The sequence below is a fragment of the Anser cygnoides genome, chromosome 10, assembly GCF_040182565.1.
Source record: "Anser cygnoides isolate HZ-2024a breed goose chromosome 10, Taihu_goose_T2T_genome, whole genome shotgun sequence".
Taxonomy (NCBI): domain Eukaryota; kingdom Metazoa; phylum Chordata; class Aves; order Anseriformes; family Anatidae; genus Anser; species Anser cygnoides.
The window spans coordinates 10,461,980-10,485,558 of NC_089882.1; the positions used below are offsets into that span (position 1 = coordinate 10,461,980).

The 23,579-nt window shown below is 41.8% G+C and overlaps 1 protein-coding gene across 1 annotated transcript in view; it reads right to left on the minus strand.

Moving 5' to 3' along the window:
• The window catches only part of PTPRG (protein tyrosine phosphatase receptor type G), a 402,421-nt gene that overhangs the window by 292,617 nt on the left and 86,225 nt on the right, over nucleotides 1-23,579 (minus strand). The window contains exon 2 of the mRNA XM_067003205.1: nucleotides 21,360-21,464. Coding sequence (XP_066859306.1) covers nucleotides 21,360-21,464 — 105 coding nt within the window. The remainder of the gene's footprint in view (nucleotides 1-21,359; nucleotides 21,465-23,579) is intronic.

Genomic DNA, 23,579 nt, shown 5'->3' on the forward strand with positions numbered 1-23,579 from the left:
GCCAAGGAAGAATGTTTCTCAATACATCTAAACTTTTTTTCTTTTTTTTTTCAGACTTTGGGGCTGATCCAAAAGCCTGACACAGTCACTAGAAATGGTTATTGGATTAAATTCTTAGACAGCACAGAAAATAGCAGGGTAAAGAATCTAAGCAGACTTTCCAAGAGTATTCATTCATCTCTGGCTTGGGAAAAGCATGTGAAGTGTCAGACTGAAGGAGGATTCTGCCAGGAAACTTCAAATCTGCTTTTGAACCACTAGAATAGCTGGCTATAACAGCTCTGCCCAGAGAGGTATCAAACAGATGCTATAACCAGGGAAGAAGAAAAAAAAAGTTAACAAAAAAATATAAAAAAAATGACTTTGTGCCATGCAAATAAAGTTTCTCCATCGTGCATAACAAAGCAACAACTCAGAGGAACTTCTGAAAGACACAAATGTCAATCCCGCACCCTGCTTAGGCTGACCTTTCCAAACGAGTTTTTCATTTTCACAACCGCTTTCCGTAGGAATAGAGATCTCCTTTGAAAGTCTCCTCTCCCGGAGACTGCTGGAGAAGCATAACCAGGCGAAAAGACTTCGATGGCCTAGCAACTCCAGCAGGCACCGATTTGCCTACCAGTCCGGTTACTCGCAGACCCTGCCAGCGACCTGGGCGGGGGAGAAGCAAGCCTCCCCCTTCTTGCCCACCTGCTCCCATCTCCGCATCTGCTTGGCATCTTGGCGGGACCGAGCAGAGCTGCACCCCGGGAGGAACTCGCTCCAGTGAGTCACGTTTCTCCACAATTGCTAGCAAAGGGTGAAACAACGACATCTTTCAAAATTCCCATGGCAACAGCTCCTTCTCCCTGCAAACCCTGACTCCGCTGGCAGCCTGAGCGCTGAACAAAGTAGCAGCCTACAGAGGAGATCTGAAGCCTGTATTCAGGTAGCGTTACTTTCATTTAATAAAAAATTCACAAGCACTAACTACTGACCACGGCCAGCGATGTAACCTTGAACTAAGGCACCTAATCGTTGCTCCAGTATGGATCTTCCTGCATTTCTATCTTTGCAATAACGGGCTTATCTACAATATTGGAAATTGGCTCTTTAAGGTCAGTAGGAGACCTTTAAAAGCTCTCCAAATAGAACTGAGGTCGTGACTATTTGTGGTCATTGACGTTACAGCAATTTTTGTAAGTACAGGGATATTAATCTCAAGATCCTGACAATTTCAATTTCAATAATGACATTCTGTTCACCCAAAACTTTTAAAGAAATTTAGCATTCCTCATTCCACAGCCTGATCTGCTTTTATGCTGTTCCTAACTGTTGTTGAACAGTTGCTTCATTTCACTGGGGAGCTGGCTGACCAAATTGCAGTTGTGCATGGACTGAACTCGGTGTAGTGTAGCATCAGTAGTTTCAGAGGATTACAGCATTGAAAAATATTATTTTATTTTTTTATTTTTATTTTTTTTTCAAAGCAACTGCATTTTTTAAGAGCAGCCAATTTTATTTTTCTCTCCCTGGAAGGAGTACAATAAAATAAAAATTAATTATGCCATGCAGTGTTTAATTGAACTTTAAAATGGGAAAGGTCCCCTATAAAAAAAAAAAAGACACACTTACTGTATCAGTCATGACAATACTTGGATGCATCACTAATTTTTAAACAAGCTTGAAGAGGACTGCAACACTATTCTTATTTATTTCACGCACATTTGGATGCCAGTGCCCTGATACTATTAAGGACACATATGTAATACAATCCAAATGAATAGTTTTTATACAAGAATTGGTGTAAATTAAATTTCATGATTGCTTAAATGGCTGCAAAATCTGAGCTTACAAATTTGTTCCATGTAAACAGGATTTGAACCAAAGTTGGCGGAAATTTTTCCAAATTTAAAAGCTTTTATTGTGTAGCAAGAAACACACCTCCCCTGAGCAACATGTCGGGCTGGAAAAAAAAAAGTGTCCTCTGCACAGTTAACAGCATCAGCTTGGGCATCTAATCTCTATATCATGTTAAATATTTTCTTCTTTGAAGTGATAAAAATCCAACTGTCAAGCACTGCTTGATCTGACGTAACGCCTGGGGAAAGCTAATCAAAAGGAAGCCTTATAGGATCCCCCTACTTAAATCCACCCACCCGAATAAGCACAAGTTAGAATTTTTATGAGGTAAAGAAACTCTGCTGTCACAGCCCGGTGTTAATTGGCACAAAGATTTGAGACTACCTTAGTTTTACCCAACTGCTTTGATTTCAAGACTTCTGAGCTGCATTTCCTTGCTTCTTTATAATCCTGTCTTAACTATCACTGAGTTTGAAGTGAGAAAGGAGCTTAGACAGATCTGTATCAGTGTTCATTCATGCCAGACTATTGCATTTTCATCTCAAACAGGGTTGGAAAAAAATTGAGATTGAGGGCAGAAGTAGCAAGGGGAGCAGTGGGAATGCTAATCCAGTTCAGCACTTGTGGAAGCACCAGGTGATGATTAGTCACTGGCCACCATGTCAACGGCCTCTTGTTTTCTTCTCTGACGCTTCCAGATGAAGAGAAAAAAGTCTCAGCCCTTTCCCCCCTCTCTGGGTTTGTAAAGCAGATGCAGTGGTACAGGCAGCACGCACCGGAGGCCTTTAAAGGATCATCTCCCAAGACTCTTCCTTCCCAACTGCTACGTGGAGCAGGGCCGTTAATGATTTGGTGATGAAAGAAACCAAATTCAGTAAAAGAAGATGCACTTCTGGTTTACTTCCACCCCAGATCTCGTTGCAGTTGCCCACTATCTCATATCCCTAGCCCTATAGCATTTACCAGTCTTAAAAGCCTCTCTGCTGCTTCAGTTCCCAGGCATGCTACCGGTACCTCAGCAGTCTGGATCTCCTCTGTTTTCTGCAGATTAAAATATTATCAATGAACTGATGTTGAACTTAAGTTATCACAGATCTCCAGACACTATTAAAAAATAAAATCTGAGATGCAAAAGCTGGTGTACCCGCTACACACAGGTGTGCGCTTCTTTCTGAAGTTAATTGGCTCCAGAAAAGGTATTGAAACCCCAAATCAAGCTTGCATTACAAAATGAACAGGAGGAAATGTCACTGCACGAGGACTGACAGACATTTCACTGCTGTCATGAAAGCAGCTTTTGCAGATCGCCTGGAAAACTGTCAACCATAGGTAAAGAACATCTATATTAGCATATTTTCCAGGTAGCATCCAATTTCAAAAGCTACCTTTTCTCTTACACTTTTAACCATGTATAGATATTTTACATTACAAAATTCCCTCTGCAATTACAAATGAGCTAATGTCACTTTGCCTGATCCTCACACCTATGACTAATCATACAAGGCTCAAACCATCTCTAGGGCTAAGAATAGAATTTGTAGTTTTCATAAAATTACTTCCCATAGGATTTTTTTTTGTTGTTTAAATTTAAAGTATCTGATGCAAGGAGTTTAGTGGTCACTTCATACAATTTACAATGCAGCTTTCAGTTTGTTTCTATTTGTTTTATTGCTGAAGGACAGATTTTTTTTTCCTTCTTATTTTCACAGAGCAGCCTTTATTAACAAAAACGTACAATCCCAACTCTGCCAGCTTTACTTATCAAATTAGAGTCAAATGTAATAAAATGGTCTGCTGGACAATGATTTCAACAAGGTACACAAACACTGTCATTTTCATAGTATTATGTTCCACTAATACCTTTCTCCCAATATTTTCTCAAAAACTTATCTAAGCCAAAAAGCCTTGCAAAGATTGCCCACATTTTACAACACAGTACACAGACCTTAATCTTATTTTACCTTTCTCTTTGTAAGTACTCATGCAGCTTCCAGTGTCTAGTAAATATTATGTCTTGTCACAGATAACCAGCCATTCAACTAATTGGAGATTTCTATTAAGATTTCTCCTAAGTTCTCCCTTCCAGTAGCATTTATTCATCCAAATTCATCTTCCTGCAAATGAAGTCCTACGCTTTCTCTGTATTACCAATTTCTGTAGGAGATACTACTATTTTGGATTAAGTAAGCAAAAACGCTCTAAGTCTGCAAAATTTATTTATACTGTAAGGTCTTGAAATCACCTCCTCAAGCCATTAAAGACAAAACTCTCAATCTACTTTTGTGCTGTGGAAAACATTCCTCTTTTCAATCAATTGGCTTTACTTTAATACCCATATTCAGTTAAAAAAAAAAACAAGGATCACAGAATATTAGAAGAGAAACTGATTATCAGGAAAGGAACTTTATTTAAAATTTGTTTATAATGTATTTCCTATATGAAAACATTTAATTCCTTATCAGTGCATTAAATACAAAACCTCATTTCATATTCACACAGTTTTGTTCATGAATCACCTGTGCAACAAGAAACGAGATAAGGTGAGCTCAAACCTAAACAAACATGCTTTCACTGGCTGGCTGCTCAGTGACTTCCATCCACGGTGGCAACGTTTGTCAATTCTATCAACACTAATTAATCTAGAAGTAACCTTTTCCTGGATCCTCCCTTCAATATTTTAAAGGTAAACGTTATCTCATAAATCAAAATCCTTGTCTGATTGTCCTGGAGGTCCGTGTGTAATAAAACTCCACTTATAGAAGTTGCCTGCGGGAGATGCTTCTTCCTTTATCTGTCCTTTTTGTAAGCGAAGACGGACCGGGTTTCTGACAGTTCAATCTGTGTGCTGTTTAAGTCTGCACTCCAACAGTTTCACATGAACCATGCAGGGTTTCAGCTCAGGGTTTTGGGTTTTTGCCCACATGCACGCAGTGGAAGGAGTGAAATTCTTTTAGAGCGCATCTTGACAGAGCCCCACAGCCCAGCCTACCGTAAAACAACCTCTATCAGCATACGTTGGCAGACGGCACAGGTTTAAATCACAACAGGAACCAGTCAGGACAGGTGGCTGCAAAAAATATAGGTTTCTAGGGAGCCAAAACCTTATTTTTTGGAACTGATTTTGTTTAAGAAGTAAGCTTTCCCTGACAGTCTCCAGGAGCATAGTTCGCTTGAAAAACACCTCTCAGAGGCACTGGCTGGCAGGACACTGTCAGGCATTTCCAGTACTTTGGTTTAAAAACCATGCACGAATGGCATTTAGAGTGTCACTGATTAAAAATAATTTGCCCTTCATTTAGGAAGACAATGTCTTTGCATCAAGATAATGGGATCTAGTGTCTAAAAAGTCAGCGATACATCCTTTTGTGAAAGCGAGTCTTGGGGAGAAAGGGCACAATTATTCAAAAAAGTGTTTGCAAGAGAGACTGAACAGCGGAGCTGGCTGGAGAGCTCTGCCTTGTTATGGATATTCAAGGAAGAAAGATGTGTGGAGGCAAGGAAATCGAGGACTGAAAAGAAGAGATAATGAGACCCAAGCCTATCACCTCTAGCTGGCATCTGACCTAAGCTGAAAAGCAGCAGAAACCACAACTGCCACGTGCTGGGAAACAGAGGTCACCTCAGCTGATTCTGCTAAGCGCCCTCATCTCGGAAGACATCAGTAAGCCCCGGGAGGCCTCCAGAAGTCTGACCTGTCTCTCCACCAGATATGAAACCTCTGATTAGGACGGGGGCCTTCTGATGGGGCTATGCAGGTGACACTTGACTGCACGTTGCATGCAGAGAAGATTCCCATGCCCATTTCTATTTCCTCCCAACTCAACAAACGTGCTTCATTTCAAACGCGCAATTGTCTGAGTGGTGTCTGCTTCACACCACCGCTGTTCTCAGTATGGAGAAGGCCAGCCAACAGCATGCTGTATTATTTATTCATGCAAACACTTCACTGCAAGAGGTCACAAAAGTCACGATCCTGCAGAAATACTGAGACTCTGTTCGTATAAGGGCACTGGCATGAGGGGGTGTATTTGCTTTCCACGGAAAAGTCGGAGGACGCTGATAAGGGCACAAGGCTTTTCCAGGGACAGTAGGAAGATTGCTTTATTTTATTTTCTTTTCATTTATTTAAGACTTGAACTACGCAAAACCTCAGGAGCGATTTAATGAACAGAGGGATTTCTAAGAGGCAAGCAGAGCCTGAGAAATGCTTTTTAGATAAAGGTATTAAAATTCTGCAATCAGCAAAACACAGATAGATTATTCTAACCTGCACTTCTAAGGGGGAGTTACAATGTACTTTGGAACTTAAAATTAAAAACAAAAAATGACAAGAACACCCCAAAGCTATTGCAACATCTTATTAAAGATGCTGAAGAGCTGGGAAGGCAAGAGCAGCCCTGCCCTGCTGCAGAGCCACCCAGCTCTTCCCACTTGCGCAGAGCCAGCGCTAACAGGCAGGGACCGTCCCGTCTGCCCTGCAGGCTCACTAAACCCAACAGCTCCTGCTCCAGCTTGCTGGGGCCTCCCTGATGGGAAAACACACCAAGCACCTGCCATGCTGGCTGGATGAGATGGGTGTGCGACCACTTACAGAAGTAGCCTGTGCCTTGAAAGGGATGAAGCACATCTACGAAGGCTGATTTCAGTTCCACTCTCTGCTGTCTCGGTCTTCTGGATGGCTCAGGACAGGGAACTGCTTTCCTTTTCCCACCCTTAACATGATGGGGGGAAAAAATCTCTGAGGTCACAGAAGTGCTACAAGGTAAGTATATCTTAGAGATTCCCTCCAGGAAGTCAAAGTTGAAGGTAACATATACATGAGCCAAAGCGAGCTCAGGGTGATTCCTATGGTCTAGACCATACCTGAAGATGCGATGGTAATAAATAAATGTTTTCCTTGTGAAGAAGCACACGGGAAACAGAAGTAATGGATGCACTAGAGATCTTTAAAACAGCATTACTGTGTTCCAGGCTAATCAGGCCCATACAATTTGGTACAAAATTAATCAGCTAGGACTGTAGTAATAAAGTCTCACTTGGAGGCTGCATCGCTGCTTGGCATAGACCCAGGCATGCACGCTATGTCAGATGGCTGAAAAAAAACATGGAGAAGACACAGAAATAATCATCTTCCCTACCCGGGTGCCTCAGGCATTCTCTTCATCACACCAAAACAAGGAGTCAGAACATCTCCCGTCACAACTTCCCTAGATTTAGTGCAGGTACAAGACATTTTTCTGCACTCTTTCAGTCATACAGCAACTAATAGTTTTGTTACGATAATGTATCAAATTTCTATCACAATTAGCTTTATTTGCTCTTAGTTCTTGTTCCCAAAAGGCACACTAGATACTAAAATAGTCAAGACTGGTCTAAAATAAAACATTAACTCTTATTGACTGAATAATTTTCTCATTGAGAGCGAAATGAATGCAAACTGCATGAAGTTAAGCAGTAATGACTTTTCTGCAAAACTTCTGGTAAATGAATATCGGTGCTGTTAATTGCTATTAATTCTAGCTTAGTTATAATTTGTGGTATAGGATATCACGGTACTTTTTACGAAAAATGCATCTAACTCGGACATGCTCTGTTTCCCATTAATGTCATCTCTCGTAGAGCTGGGGGCGCACACAGACCAGAGGCATCTGCTACGCGCTGCACAGGGCACCGCACGCTTCCCCGGCGCAGGCAGGCAGCGTGCAGGGCTGGGCTGCCAAAGAAAAACAGATTTCAGTCTCACGGTGCCTCTTCGCCCCTTTCGGCTCCGCTGAGGATGACAGAATGCCCTTGCCTTTGCATGGTGGGATCATCAGGACAGAGAGACTGCTCTCGGTTATCATTCTGGTAACAAAATATTTGGAAAAGGAGGGGAGAGGAATATTCACGCCTTCTTCCTTTCTTCCTCTCATCATGAGCAGGACCAGACATAGGCTAGTCCCAGCTCTACACAGTAATTTAAAATCAATATAATCACAGTGAACTTTGTCACCTCTGCCTCAGCCGAGTAGGTTTTTCATTTGGGTCCCTTGCCATTTTTCTCCCTGAAAATAAGTTCTTCAGTTTCCAGTCTGCCTTCAAATGAAATAAAGCCATCCTTGGCTCCAACACAGCAGGTAAGCAGCCTCTCAAGAAATGCAAGACAGCACACTTCTATCAGCTGCACATCCCTACATTCAAACACAATGGTTTCCATTAAATATGTAGGATTCAAATATTTATTTCCAGTCAATTAAATTAAGCACTACTTATCCTCCAGGGAATTCTTCCTCTCCCTCAATATAGAAGAGAGCACCAAAGTGCATTTCCCATACTTATTAACAACTCAGCAACACCTAAGGCTATAAAGAAATCTTTCCAACTAGATACAAAGACCTTGGAAGCAAATATACAAATCTAGTATAAAGGAAGATATAAAGATCCTTTTGCCAGCCAACATAAACAAATGACCTTCTCTGCCCCAAGGAGCTTACAGTCTAAGCTCCAAGGGACAGTGAGATGCAACACTGGATGAAAAAAGGGTGAACAATGGAGGAAGACCTCCTCCACAGGTAGCACTGCACTCGGGAATGAGTCCGACCCGGGCTGTGCGGCGATGCTCCTGAAAAAAAAACAGCTACTCCAGGGCATCGCAGCACTGTCCCAGCTCTGAGAGTTGTAGTGGGAGGATTTACAGCTAGCATTTTGTCCAGAGGAAATCACCAGCTACACTTTTTAAATCGTGTTATCATGCGCACTAATTCATACATCTCTCCTACAGCAAAACCTTTTTATTACAGAATTTCAAAAACCAATACTTGAATTTTAAACTTTAATATGAACTTACATTTTAAAACATTAAATTATCCAGCGAAGCGGACGTGAATGTGAAAAAAGGCCATTTCCTCCATCATTTCATTAAATTTGAAAGTACTTATTTATTTTAATAAGTTGAGATGTCCATATGCCAGGAAATTAACATGAAAGAATGTTAAATATGCCCAGTATCACTTCTTAAAAGCCTATGGAGTATTATGCATTTTCAAAATTAGCATAACTCAGCAAAACTACTTTCCCAGCAGTTACTTTTTATCATACTTTCCAACAGTACTTTGGGAAAAAAGCTGGAAATGTTTATTGTACTTTGCACTCCAGTTCATACAGAAGCCATGAAATGAACCCCGAACCATGCACCTTCCCTAATTTAAGGTCTGTTAATGACAAGCAGATGGTTGTCCAGCACACACTCTTCCAAGGGTTCCTGTGCAGGTGACCTTCCCTGACACACCTGATCAGGACCACAGACTCAAATGGAAAGTGCAGGGGCTTGAACTGTTTCCTCTGAGCAGCTGTACTTCATTTAGCACAGCGGGACAGGATTGTCACCAGTGTCCTGATCACTTGAACTACCCAGACCTTCCCCGGGTCTTAAGAACCCATCTGTTGAAATTGCAGGGACTTCCTCATGGAAACACAGCACCTAACTGGCACAAGCTCTGAAAAGCTACTCACAGGAGCCTGCAATTTTGAATAGGGGCCCACATGGATTAGCCTAGTTTCCTAAGGAAACAGGCTTATGTATTTGAGCCTTCAATGTGCACCTGTGGTCCATCCCCTTCCCTTCTGCACCATTTTTGAACCTGAGGGTGAATTTTCACCAAATTGGAGAGCAGCTGGTGATCTTAGAGATACAGCATTGCTATGGGGTTTGTGAAGGGCAAGCACCAATGCAGGGAACTGTGGCAGGAAACACTAACAAAGCTCACAAAAGTGGCTCAAAGCTTCTTAGGCATCAGACATTTTTCACAGGAATATGAAGCATTTCCCTGCTCACACAGAAAGGAAAGGTTCTCAGTACCTGCTCCAGCTCATAGTCCTCATTTCATTACCATTATGCTTCAGCCATTAATGCGTTTAGCACCAAGCCACCTCTCAGACTGCACATTTTCTGTAGGAATTTTGGGCTGAAGTGACTTTTTTGCATCTGCACTGAGAGCAATTAAGTCCCGAGGACACCTGGGGGGCCCTTGTGCAACATAAACAGCATCTAGACTACATACACCCAAACCCTTCTTTCCAAAAGTTGCATCCAATTCTCTCTGTGAATTTGACTTCATACAGTAAATCCTGTTCCTTAGAGATCAACACATGACAATACTGTGTCATGCAGATAAGTGTCTCAATTACAAGTCTCCAACAACAGAAATACAAATTAAAAGCATGATCTGAAGTGCCACAGAAGCATGCAAGTTGGAATCTATCTGAAAAGTTCACGTCCCCTCTGGTTAGCAGCAGATTAGCATCTGGCATGCAAAATGGCTTTTCATACCCCAAAGGGGCAGAAGGCTCCAGCAGCAGCCCGAGACACACCGCCACACCTCTGGGGTAAAGGCAGCATGTGAGACTGAACGTGAAGTGACCTAAACTCTCCATGACTTCGCTGTCATCGTTACCTCAGGGTAGATCTTATTTCTGTACTTGAGAAACACATTCACACAGATGCAAAGCAAAGCACCTACCGCTGAGTTCCTCATTCTGAGCGCGTCCACTTGCTGCGTTGCTGTGCAGGAGCTCGACACCTGGGACTGAGCAGTGCTCGAGGCCCTGGTGATGTGAAATACAGCCAAGGAGTCCTGTGAGGTCCTGGTGCAGCACGGTGCAAATGCACGTGATCAGCAGCACTTAAGGGACCTCTGTCACCTCGTCTCTAGCTGTAACTTTATTACAGGTCAGTTGGGAAGGAGACAGGAGACATTTGTTTCACTAATCCACGTAGGAAAAGCAACAGAAACTGCAGTCCACATGTCAATACTGATCACCTTCAGGCAGTCAATTGCGGGACATTTCCTTTGTTAGACTCTGAGGAAATTTATACACGAAGACAGTTGAGAAAGTCTCTAAAGTGAGTCAGAAATAATGAACCTCAGGTGAAACAGCTTCTCCTGAGCTTTCTGGCAGCTGGACAACTTAGACATTGCTCTGAATGCTCTAGTTATAGCAGGGTAAAAGCAGCACCAGCCAGCTTTGTGGACCACCAGGCAGCTTCAGCCCTCTGCTCAGGCACACATGGGTGATCCAAGGCCCAGCACCCAGCCCCTCTGTGTCCCCCGGTCTCTACGATCACAACGTGACCCTACCTGACAGCAGCTCTACTAGCACAGATGTGCCTGTGTGTACCTGCAAGGCTGCAATCCTATAGCAGTGTGGAGCAAACACACATTAAGACAGCATTCAGAGAGAAATGCAGGGGAGGAAAGGTTTACTTCAGTCGTGGGTAGGGCAGACTGCCTTAAGTGAAACTGCAGTACTGCTCAGGAGATGACAGGCAGCTTTGTGACAGAGAAAAGACAGACAGCCTAATACTCAAGGCAGTGAAGACTGCTGGTGGAAGAGCTGCTTGCTGTTCAGCTCAGCCCACTTAAGGATTTTAAAGCAACTACGTGTCTCAAAAGTCTCTCACCCTACTGAGGATTCAACCAAAGGCCTACACAAGCCAGCAATGCCCACCACTCCTTACTGCGGCAGCTCAAGTTGCAACCTTCATCTCTGCAACAGGACGTGGGGCTCCTAATTCCTCATGAATGAAATGAGCCACGTTACCAGCTGTCCTGCAAACATTATCGGCCCACAGTCTAACTCACCTCACAACTGTGCAGTGGTGAGAGACAGGAGGGGGTGGGAAGGGCTACTCAGGACACATTCATTCAGGGTTCGATTGGATTAAACCCACTTGGCCTTCCCAGCTCTCCAGAAACAGACACTGGGTACTCAGGTGCTCAGCAAGACTTGACATTACTTTTTACACCACAAAGTAACACACCCCTTCAATAAATCATTCCAGTGCCAATAGACTTTCCTTGGTTTGGAAGGCTACAGAGATGACCCTTGTGAGTTCAGTGGAGAGAGTTAAAAACATTTCCAGAAACTCATTCAAGTGCTGCTTAAAGATGTAATTTATATGCACAGCTCTGCACTCCATTGCAGGGTTTCATATTTATTTAATTCGATGGTTAAAAGTGTGCCCATCCAACTCCCTGGGCGCACGCAGTCTTTAATAAAAACTTTTGGAACTTAGACCCAAATGTTCAGTGCACTGAATAGAAAAATAATAACTTCTTGCTTGAGCCCAACACTGTCCTGACGCCACCGGAAAAACCTGAGAGCACCAAGAGGACCACGAGTGTCAGCACAGCGGCCAGCACAGCCCAGTTTGCTGGGGATAGGATGATGGGATGATGCTGGTGGTGGGATGACCTCAGGGAAGGCCTCCTGTTAGCTCGGAGCTTCACAACAGCCGGAACTGTTGACAGGTCTCCCACAGGACGAGGGGGTCTCCACAGCAACCAAGATCTCTTCAATTAGCACCTGATAAGGCTGGATGCCTGGCCTAAGAAACAGCACAGCACTGGGACTTGGGTGAATTTCTGACACTGCATGGGGTGCATCAGGTATATCAGAGGAGTTCAACTGCCCCGTCCTTCAGTTCCCACCACGTATACACATCGACCTCAGAGATGTTACAAGAATTAAAACTACCAACTGCTAAGCACTCACACTGCAGTACTAAAGGACACCAAAGAACCTATACAGATGAGACTCTCCAACCCTACCTTTCTCTAATGGAGATGTGACATTTAACCTAGAAGACACGCAGGACACCTCTGCCACCTCTGGCAGACACTGCACCACCGGCAGCCGATGAGGAGCTGGATGGGAATACCCTGCCAGCAGCCTGCTGCAGCACTGCCTTTGTTCACTCTTCTCTTTGCGGGGGAATCCAGCGGCAGATGTACTCCTTTTGGGGGCAGGAGCTGCTTTTTCAAAGACCATGACAAAAACTGCAAGTCTTCGATGTTGCATCCTGCAAGACAGATATACTTTCTGGGGAAGGGTAGAGAAGAGATGGGGTAATTCCTGAGGCAGTGATACTGAAAGGAAGATTATCTTCTGGACAGTGACTGGAATGACACAAAGCAGCCATCTCAAAAAATAATAGAAATAATTCTACAACTATTGCATCAACAGCACTACTGGCCTTGCTCAGCTCTTTCATACAAAGGCTCCACTTACATCCTGCAACAAAAATTCTGATTCATGCCTTGATTATTTCATACTTGGATTATTGCAAAAATGTTTGTGCCAAGCTTTTTTCTCCCCCCCCCCCCCCCCCCTTTTTTTTTAAAAAAAATCCACACTACAAGGCTATTCAGAGCTCCTCCATTTGGTTTGTTTCTCACTGCAGTATCCTTGCTGTTTGCATACTTTTTTCTCCCACTGTTATTCTTCTATATGTGTTCAGTTACATATTAAACCAGGACTGGAATTTCAATGTATTATTGTAGTCATTCAAGAACGTCAAGGCAACAGCAGACTCCAACCTTCTGTGTATTCTCCAGCCCATTTGCTGCGCTTGTATCACAGCTGCTACCCAAATACTCCATCTTTCTTCTCTATGTTTAAAATATATGCCTTTCAATTGTTTTTGTCTAAAGAAGAGCTTGAAGTATTTCATACTCTTTCCTATTTCAAAGCCTAGAAATCAGTTAAATAGACGCAACTTTTTGCTGCACTTCAGCACATTTTCAGTTTTGTAAAACACTGCAACAGTTGTTGTCATTCCAAAGGTTTTCTACAAATGTCCCAGTGTTCACATTCAAAGAAAATGCAACAAAAAGAACAGTACGTGCTTAAGGAAGTGAGGGGTTCCCCCTCCCCAGCAAAAACAGCTCTTTGTGTGTCTTCATTTCATCGTAGATAGCAAGAGCTGTGACTGCAGCAGCACAACATAAAGTTACTTTGATATACTTTCATGTTCCATTGGAACAACTGCATCTGAAACTCTGAAGATATCATCTAGCATCTGTTACAATTATTTAATACTTTTGTGCTGTGGTAGGGAAAAACTTCATGAAAGAACTGAAGTTGAAGGAACATCTGGTTATTTGCACCTCGTATTTAAGCTTCTCAAAGCTGTTCAGCTGCCAATGGCCTATCTCCTCAAAAACAGTAAAGAAAAAAATCAGAGCACTCAGAAATCAGGGATTTGCTTTAATGCATTTAAGTCATGAAAAACAATCAACTTACAGAAAGAACCTTGCCAAAAAAGAAAAAAGGCAATTTTACCATAACCGTGTCCAACATTTAAAAATTCAGCCAACCATTTCATTATAGACTGGATACCAGGATTGACTATGACAGTACTTGGAATGAAATGTAAGCGTTGCATACAAGAAAAGGTGGCAAGAAGAGACAGAAAACAGTATTACTGGTATTCAATAAAGCAGTCGTGTCTGTGTCTAAGTAGAAACTAAATTACTATCTGAGGTTTTCTTAGCAGATTACATAGAAACTTGCCAATAGACAAACACAGTAAATGACAAGACTCTCAATCAGAGCTTGTGTTCCCCAGCAATATGGATTAGCAGAAATGATACCACAGACTACACTTGGACTGCTTCTGGCGAGGCAGGCACTTCTTTGAGCACTGCTAGTGTTAAATACTCAACACAGCCATGTGATTGTGAATTCCTGATTTACACTAGGTTATGGTTAGGAAGACGTATCCTATTCTCAGGAATAGGAACTTGGAAATTTATTTCTTCATTCCTATGACCCCAAAAAAAAAGATACTATTTCATATTTGTTACTTCAAAACTCTGAATAGCTAAGGAAGAATCAAAAGCATTCTCTTTGACACCCTCCTGGCGAATGCATGTTTTGATACAGATACCTCAGACAACATATGTCTAGTGCACACTGCGCAGTGCCTAGCTCATGGACGCGAAGACCTATGACCAAGTACCATCAGAATGCAAACAGTCAAAATGTACAGATGGTATTTCCTGTTTATTTGATAAACCACACAGCAGTGTGCCACTTGCTTTAGCTGTGCGCATTAGAAATCTGGTCTCATGCTTAGGCAGTAACAGTAAATTCTCAAACTATGGTTTTCCATGTTTCTTTTATGAAAGCGTGTAGCACTGATTTCTGGAACAACTGTTACTCTAATAAGACTGCACATGGAAATGAATGCAACACAGCTGGTTTCAGCAGAGTTCAGTGAAGACTACCATTCATCTCTGATGAACGCAGATAAAATATTCAAAGCTCAGTTTACTGATCAGAGCAGATATTAAAGGGAATATTTTTTCTGGATCTCTCAGGTTTCTCCCCCTTTAGACAGTCAGCTTTAAAGAGCAAAAAAGGGAGAGCCAGAACCTGCTCTTTTCAACTATTCTGCATTTAAAGGAGGTGAGTACACTCAGAGCGGGACGATAACCATGTACGCAGCATGCCAGAGTTTTGGTCAATATTAAGATTTATTATTCTGAGGGACAGAAAGAGTGAAATACTGACCATAGCAAATACTCCATTAGTTACCTCTCAGTTCAATAAGTCTTGATGCTTTCCTTACTATGTGCTGATTATTTCCTGTCCAATTCACATTAGCAGCTTATTTAATGAGAACAATCTAAGCAAAGAGAGAAAAATTCACACTTTTACAGAAGACATCACCAAGTTACATTTCATCACAGTTAACACCATTTGCTATTATTTCAGGAAATAACCTTTACTGATCTTTCCTGTTTTAATGCCAGCAATTGCTTTTGAGAACACCACTTAGCTCTTATATTCACCACTGGTTATATTTTAAATAACAGCATCTTAAAGGACAGCAATAACTACTTAAGTGTTGTAGAACAAAGCATTCACACACTGACAGTGGACACCAGCATGACAGGGTGACCAAAAATCCTATTCTTAATGGACATTTTTTTCCCCACTTGCAAGGTCATCTCTACCCTTGTGAATCCTGTTCTTCTTCTATTAAATTCTACTTATGTTCATGGTAGTGGCAGGGAGAAGGGATTCAACATTTTAGACAGAAAAAAAACCACATCAGTAATAATAAGCATGAAAGACAGAAGCATTATAAATAGTGCTAATAATTTCACACAGAAAATGAGAGCTATCAAAGGTACAAAGAGGAAAAAGATGCCTTGAAAATACCATAAGATTAAAAAGAAAAAAACAACAGTATGCATTTTCTACGCAGGGTTCTCTTTACAAAGCCACAGTTACATAAACAAGTAAAAAGAGCATGTACACATCATTGGCCAGAGTCTGCTTTTTTGTTCTCTGAGACGTCCAAATGTTTTTGATTACTTCAAAGGGAGTATTCCTTGAATGAGTCAGCTTGCAGCACTAGGGCTGAGCAGCAGAACAGCCACCAAGAGAGCAGGGTACACCAGCCCTGCCAGCACCCACACCACAACTCATCCAGGAAACCCCAGTGACAAAAGCACCATCGCCTGTCTACAGCATCCCCTGCTGAAGGACAGCGCGGCCCCCCATTTCGCAGCCTTTGATCACACGCATTAATACTGGGCATGGTTTGACATTACATCTTCACTTACATCTAAAGACTCCACAAGGAGTCTCCTGATTTGAATAATAGAGAAAAGAGTGCTATTTCCCCACAGCTACTCCTGGATTTGTATAATCTCATTGCAACAACTGTTACATTAATTTTGCATAAAAGTTTTTCAGAAGAATGTATATGAAAGTTGGTATTTCTAGAGTGGCAACAGGTAGGCCTTTCAGATCCACTACCACTTAAGATACAAGCATCTGAGTCAGTACCTCATAAGAGAATCTCATCCCAATGTCCTGACCCTCTCGCTAGCCATTTTTGGGCTACTGCATGGCAAAACAGGATCTAGTCAGGCCACTGGCAAAGCATTTTCAGCCCTGACAGATACAACACTTGACAGCTGAGAGTCATCTTCAAATGTCTGGAATATTACACTGTGAAATAGCACACAATGTACAAGGGAGGGCCAGTCAGAAAGCCCTGAATCTGGTAGATGTTTCAACAGCTTGTTTCCATAGGATTTCTTTTCAATTTTTTTTAATAAATAGTTTATATTTACAAAAATGTCTCCACACTGATGACAATGTACCTGCACTGCTATCTGTTGCTATTACAGATATTAGAATTGTGCTGAATTCTGTGGCAATTAAACAATGTGCTAAAAATCATTCCAGACTTGTCCTTCATTCAGTGGTTAGCCTAACAGAAAAGATTATGGTGAAAAGAAATCCAGCAGGCCTGCCCTGAAGCACATTCAGGATCCACACCTACTTCTTGCTTTGGCTGCACTGCGCCCATTTCACATTCCCATTACGCTGCAAGTAACGTGGCCAGTTGCAATTTAGGAAGTCTCTGGCAAGCCATAAGACACGCTCATGGAATAAATGCTTTGCCAATATATACACAAATACAAGCGTACAGAGAAACCCGCCTAGAAATGTAGTTAGAGTTTCCTGCAAACTCCTAAAAAGAACATCTAGGAGATCTCAGTCTCTGTTCACTCTTGCAGCTCCTATTTAAGGACAAGTTACTGTCTTCTGTTGTCAGTGTTTGCTCACTCCTGAATTTGGTTTAAGGAGCTACTAGCACAGACTTAATGAAGTTTCTTCTGAAAAGCCAATTGTGTTTCCTTCTGTCTTTTTGACAAAACCCATTTAAAACAGGCCTTCATTTAATTATCTGCTCTTTATTTTTGCGAGTTTTATTTCTCAACTGGAGTGAATGTTACAGTCAGAATTGTGTCTGTAGACAACAGGCTTATTTTATAAGGTTTAAAATCCCATCCTTTACAATTGGACAGTGAAGGGAGAGCTGTGTACAGTACATGTGCAGTATGTGCACAGGGCACAGAGGTTCACAGGGTCCTCTCTGTGGGGACATTTGGGTTCATGGGTGCATGTTTGACCCGAGGCTCATTTGACTCCTCATTAGTGGTTGAAGGTTTATCCTCTCCCAACTCTCACGCCTGAGAGGAGCAATGTTACAAGCAACACGTGGTAATGCCACACATACCTTGTGAAACCAGGAAAATTCCTGATCTCCAGAGTTTCAAAGCAGCTCCTAGGCCACTCCTGCACAAAAGGGGCATGGAGAAGCAGTAGTGTTTTCTACAGGCTACAGAGGAGTCACTTGATAAGCACTGTATAGGACAGATATATCCTGTGGAAGATAAAGACCTGAGGGCTCTCTGCTATATGGCTGTGCCCTTTTTCCGCCCCCAGGCAGGAAAACCACAACCGGCTGGTTGCTTTCAGACCTCTCCCATCCTACCTCAAGATTTATTACAGAACATTTAAGCCTGAAAATACAAAAGCTCTGCAAACAGGGAAGCACAGCCATAAATGTAAAGAGGCCTCAGTGGCTATAAATCAGTAAAGCTCAATTGAAATCAATATAAAGCCACAGTTCAGCCTAATGTAGGCCCAGCGGAGATGCGGGCCTACTGGTCAGCACTGAGCTCTGCCCACGCTTGTCCATTGATGGCTGGCAGAAGCTGTCCCGGGCTTATTTACTCTAGTTGGCAAATTCCCTTAGAGGAGACTTCAAATTCAGCATCATACAGTCCAGCACAGCTTTTTTCCCTGCCTGTAATTGCTGGGGCTGGGCCAGCAGCTGCTGTACAACTAAGTGGAGGAGAGCTGGCCTGCACATTTGAGGACATGGAAGGAAAGCAGCCTACCAGGTAACACCTATAAAAGAGCTTGGAAACCACTGACACAGACTAATTGCTTATTGCAGAGCAGGTTTCTCACTCTGTAGGCTCAGTGAAGTTTGATGTAAACTTCCTTGCTACATCCAAAACCCTTCCCACAGGACACTCACTAGTATATAACTTGCTTGGCCAAGCCCTGCTCAGGGTTCCTAGGAAATACTCCAAGGAATGGGGAGGCAAGGAAAAATAATCAGATAACATGAGCATCCTCCTCACTGCGCCTGTGTAGAAAGAAACATCTGTCTGACATCTGGGCTCAGCCACCCACCATTTATCCCTATCTTCAACCTAACACAGAAAGCTAGGCATCTTCATTACCCCTGCCCACCTCAATGAACAAATGTGGGCAAAAAGCATCTGATTAGAGACTGAATTGGCTGAATGTCCCACATAGAGCTGGAAGGAACCAAGCGAGGGGACGGAAGAGAAGAACTCCCACACAGGAAGACGTGACAAAGCAGCAGCCTGTGGAAACATCCACTCCAAACAGAGCAGAAGCTCCTTTCCCCACCTAATTGCTCGCCTTCGCTTCCTCCTTTTCTCAGGGAGATGCTGGCAACACTGAGACTCCTGCAGTACACCACATCAACCCTGGAAAATTCCTTCAGAAATAACTGCGTCTTCAGCACAAGCTGAAGCACCGGAGCTGCTCCTCCTTGCAGTCAGAGGCCACAATACGGTTCAGGAGAACACCAGACCTCCAGCTACTTCCAGGGTGGGCTTGCTGTGATGCAGTATGCACAGAGTCCATACAGTCAGGACATGCCGTACCTACACTGTTTGCTCACACCTGTATCTCATGTCACGAAAGCTTTGGCAAAGACCCACTTTCTGCAGCTGGAATAGTCGGTGCCAAACCACTTCTCCCCTGGAATGGCATTTCAAGTTTCTTTGATCAAAAAGTAGCCTGACAAAGCATCCTGAGAAAATGTTATATCCTCTCCCGGTTTCTTGACAAGTACTGGTAAATATATCATTTCCACCTTTTCCGTCTCCTAATTTACTCCTTTTATCAGCAATAGTGACAAAAAGGTTCTAATTAGGTAGTGCTAATCAGGTAGAATGGCATGTGATTGACGACTGAGAAGTCACTATCTGTTCTCCGAAAAAAAGATTGGCTATTTTTCTCAGACAAGCAGGAGATTTATCAATAGACAAAAGGATGCAAAACCCAACAGATACGGTATAATTACACATCAGGACTATACATTTTATTTTGACATAAACCTAAAAGGATTAGTGGGTGGTAAAAGCTCTTTTGGAGGGGTGAACAACCAATATTACTCATAAAGGAAGAACTACATGAGCTCAAAAATAGAATTAAGAAAAAAAATAAATGAGATTTTGGGGGAGGAGGGGTTGTTGTTTTTTTTCCTGGGTTTTGTGGTGTGGTTTTTTTTTTTCTTTTTAAGGCAAAGGACTACTTAAAAAAGCGTACTAATTCCAATGAAAAGTTTTGACATATATGACAACTGACTAATTCCAGTAGTTTTGTCCTTTTCAAACATTCTGATTTAACTACCAGCAATGAATATTCTAAATACATTTTTCAGTAACAGAAACAAAATAAACCTGCCAAGTGGCACTTAACTTGCAATATTTTATACAAGACAACAGATAAGAATAGGCCATTCATTCCAGCATAAAAATCTTTCCTCTATTTATTTCCACTGTTTATGAGTTTGGGGGCTTAAAATCTAAATGAGTTATTTTAAGCTGAAGCATGGAAATAAATCTCATGACAGGATTTGTCCATCTGATGATAACCTCAAAGTTCAACAAAAAGCAGTCGTTTGTCCTACATTTCTAAAATGCATAGATGTATTTTACTCATAAAAATACAATACTTTGCTTGCAAATGAGGCAGCTTGTAATTTTGAGATCTAATAAAGAAAATTTGCGACATCTGGTATTTTGTGTATTAATGGAAAAAACCTCTAACCTTACCTAAAATTATTCACTTCCAATGAAATTCATGGTCTGCATAAAAGAGAGGAGTTGGCAGTCAAAAATTAACATTTGCTTGTTTATCCAGTATCAGTATTCAGACTTCTAAGGAAACAGTATTTTTCTTTCAGCTAAAACTAGGTAGGCCTGAACAACATTCCTCTTAGACAAGCACCATATGTTTGAATGCACCTCAGATATTCCCCCCAAAAAAGCATGCACAAGTTCATTATGATACTTGAAACCCTCATAAATACTTTTTAGATATTCAGCAATTTCCCACAGAGAGCCAATATAGCTACTAACATGATTTCCTTTTTTTTTTTTGACAACTTCAAATACAGATTTGTAATTTTCTATACCTGAACCAACCTGCAAACTGTATGTCTACGATGCCATTCTGAAGCATATTTTGATTTGTGGCATTACAAAATTATGCACACATCAGGTTTTTCTTAAGACTTCTAAGAGCAATGTGACAAATAAAGAAACACCCTCCACACCCTACCTTCTCAGCAGCACTCATCCTGGTGTGATACTGAACTGACGGGTGTCATTGTCGACACTATACCCTACTGCAAAAACACACACACGCGAAATGGTAATTATCAAAATTTCTAGTATTTTGTCATCTGGACATATGTATGGATTCTTACAATCTTCACAGAATACTGAAGAGAGTAAGCAAGTGGTAAACTTGGAAATAATGCTGTCCGGACAGGGAGAGTAAAGAAAAGTTTGTGGGAATATGCCATTTTAGGGGTGTGTTAAGAGACTAACGCAGGATTGAGAGAAGGTGGAGAGTAATAAGGAGAACCCTCCAGGTAAGTGGCAGGAATGCAAGAAAGGACTGGATTTGTGTATAGGAAGCCACAAGGAAGTCAGAAAATACATTGTAAAATTAATTTAAACTCCAATTTCTGAGCATAGTAATAACATAGAGCAAAGAAACATTTTTATTTTGGAGATGTTTCATGTTTTACTGTTCTGAAGAATTCAACTCACCCGAGTATGCCCAGTAAGGATCCCCCGAAGCCTTTCGCCTCCGTATCTGCACAGAACTACCATGTCTGTTTTCATGCAGAGAGCCAACATAACCTTCAGTCAGAGCTGCGAAGAGAAGAAGCAGGAATTGTTAGGAAACTGGTATTTACTCCCTGGAGTTTACACTGTAAAGCTTAAATCTTTGCTGAGCAGAGACTACAAAGTTGGCATTGCTTAAAAAAAAATAAAATAGGCAAGTTCCTCATCCATGGAAACCCACCATCCAGAGATGATTCTGAAAAGCCAGGACTCACTCATACCGTTATTCTGATCCAGCCATGCCAGCCTACACTCCAGTAATTTCCATAAGGATTTTCTGATATATACAAGCAAACAAATGTAAGCTAGGACAACTCATCTTCCTCTGTCTAGACCTTAAAGATGGTCATTAGAGAAACAAGCTACCAAACTAATAATTGTAAATCTACACACAAATTATCAAGGTCCTTAAAAGAGTACAGATGCAAGAGTTCACGTTATCCTTGTTACCACAACTACATCTATTTTAAACCACGTCTTAAAATCCCATGTAGAACAGCTTCATTCAGGACAGAATGAATCTCCTCCACACACAGCCTGCAGACCCGAGCCCACAGCACAGGGGGTAACAGTCTCAACAAGAACAAGGCTCAAGTAACATCATCTCCCGTGATTAATTGAAGCAAAGCAGACATAAGACAGAGGAAGGTTGCATGTCAGACAACTATCCAGTGTGCAATACCCATGCTTTATGACATGAAAGAGAGGGACCACAAGCTAGGAGGAATTAAATTCATCAACCAAAATAGAAAATAACGCATCCTACATTGCATCCCAGCTTTTTTCTTTTAATACGCCCAAACATTTTTTTTCTTGTAAAGGATCACACAGATTTCATGAGGAAGTAGGGTTTTTGTTTGTTTGTTCATCTTTTTACATGTAAATTTTGTTCAGTGTTTCTATGCATCTGACTGAATCGAACTGGAGGTGTGTGACTTCACAAATTCCAATAACAAGTCTATAATAAATTCAACCACCTTCCTCAGACCACCATAGTTGAAAACTTTTGTGCTATAGTAAACGCACACAGACAAAAACCCTTAGATCTGCATACAAAGAATGAGAAAAACAAGCATGCACTAACTGACTCTATGGCAATTTAAGTCCAACTGATCTCAAATCGCTTATTTGATAAGTAACTAGCTGAATAATTCAAATTAAAGCGTTAAAAAATCCCCCAAAGTACCTCTACCCATATGTAGTCACTGCACGGCTGAACACCTCTGTAGACAGCCTTCTATCTGCAAATGGGTAATGGATTTCTGCAGATTTTTGGAATCCTGAAATGGTAGGAAAAGTCATGCAACCTCGGGAAAGGCACTGCAGGTTTGCCCCTGCCAATTTTTTCTCTTGTGCGAGCAAAGGTACTAATTGTGCAATTTATTACGAGCCTCTGATTTGAATGAGTTTTCCAGATTTCTTGGCAACTTTCTAAATACTAATTGACTGCAGGCTGAACTAGAAACACCGGAACATATCAGGATTTGTAGGCAACATTACAACATGTACCTTAGTCTCTCTTCTGATTTACCCTCATGTGTCTACCTGGTTCAGAGGCAAAAGACATTTGTATCAACAGGAAAGAACAGGTAGGGGATGAGGAAACCCAAAACACCTTGGCGAAAACACTGAGCAAAGATGAGAGACCACAAAAATCCAAGGAAGAGAAAACAGATCTAACCTAGCTGGGTGACTGGAAAGGCCTTCAGATAAAGCAGCCTAATTACTCAAAAACCAACAAACAAACACTTGTGTCCTGGGAAATGTACCTGAAGCCCCCCATTACTACAAAATGAAAGAGAGCAGCACCTCTTTTCTGAGCTCGCTCTACGGAGAGGAAGCAATTTATTTATTTATTTATTTATTCACCCCAGAAAAGCTATGATTCCTGCAGGCAGAAGGAAGATTTCACCCTGGTACCTCCAAGGAATAAGGTACTCCTGCAGGTGGGTACGTGCTCAGTGAGCCTTTCCTTGTGCCCTGCCATCGGAAGAAGGAAACTATGTCCAGATAACCTGTATTTATTGAAGGGAAAAAGGATCTGAGTCAGTACAGAACATCTGAAACTGTAAAGCCCTTCGTAATCCTAGCTTGAACCGAAGAGCCACATGGCAGCCATGGTATGGCTATGAATCATACTAT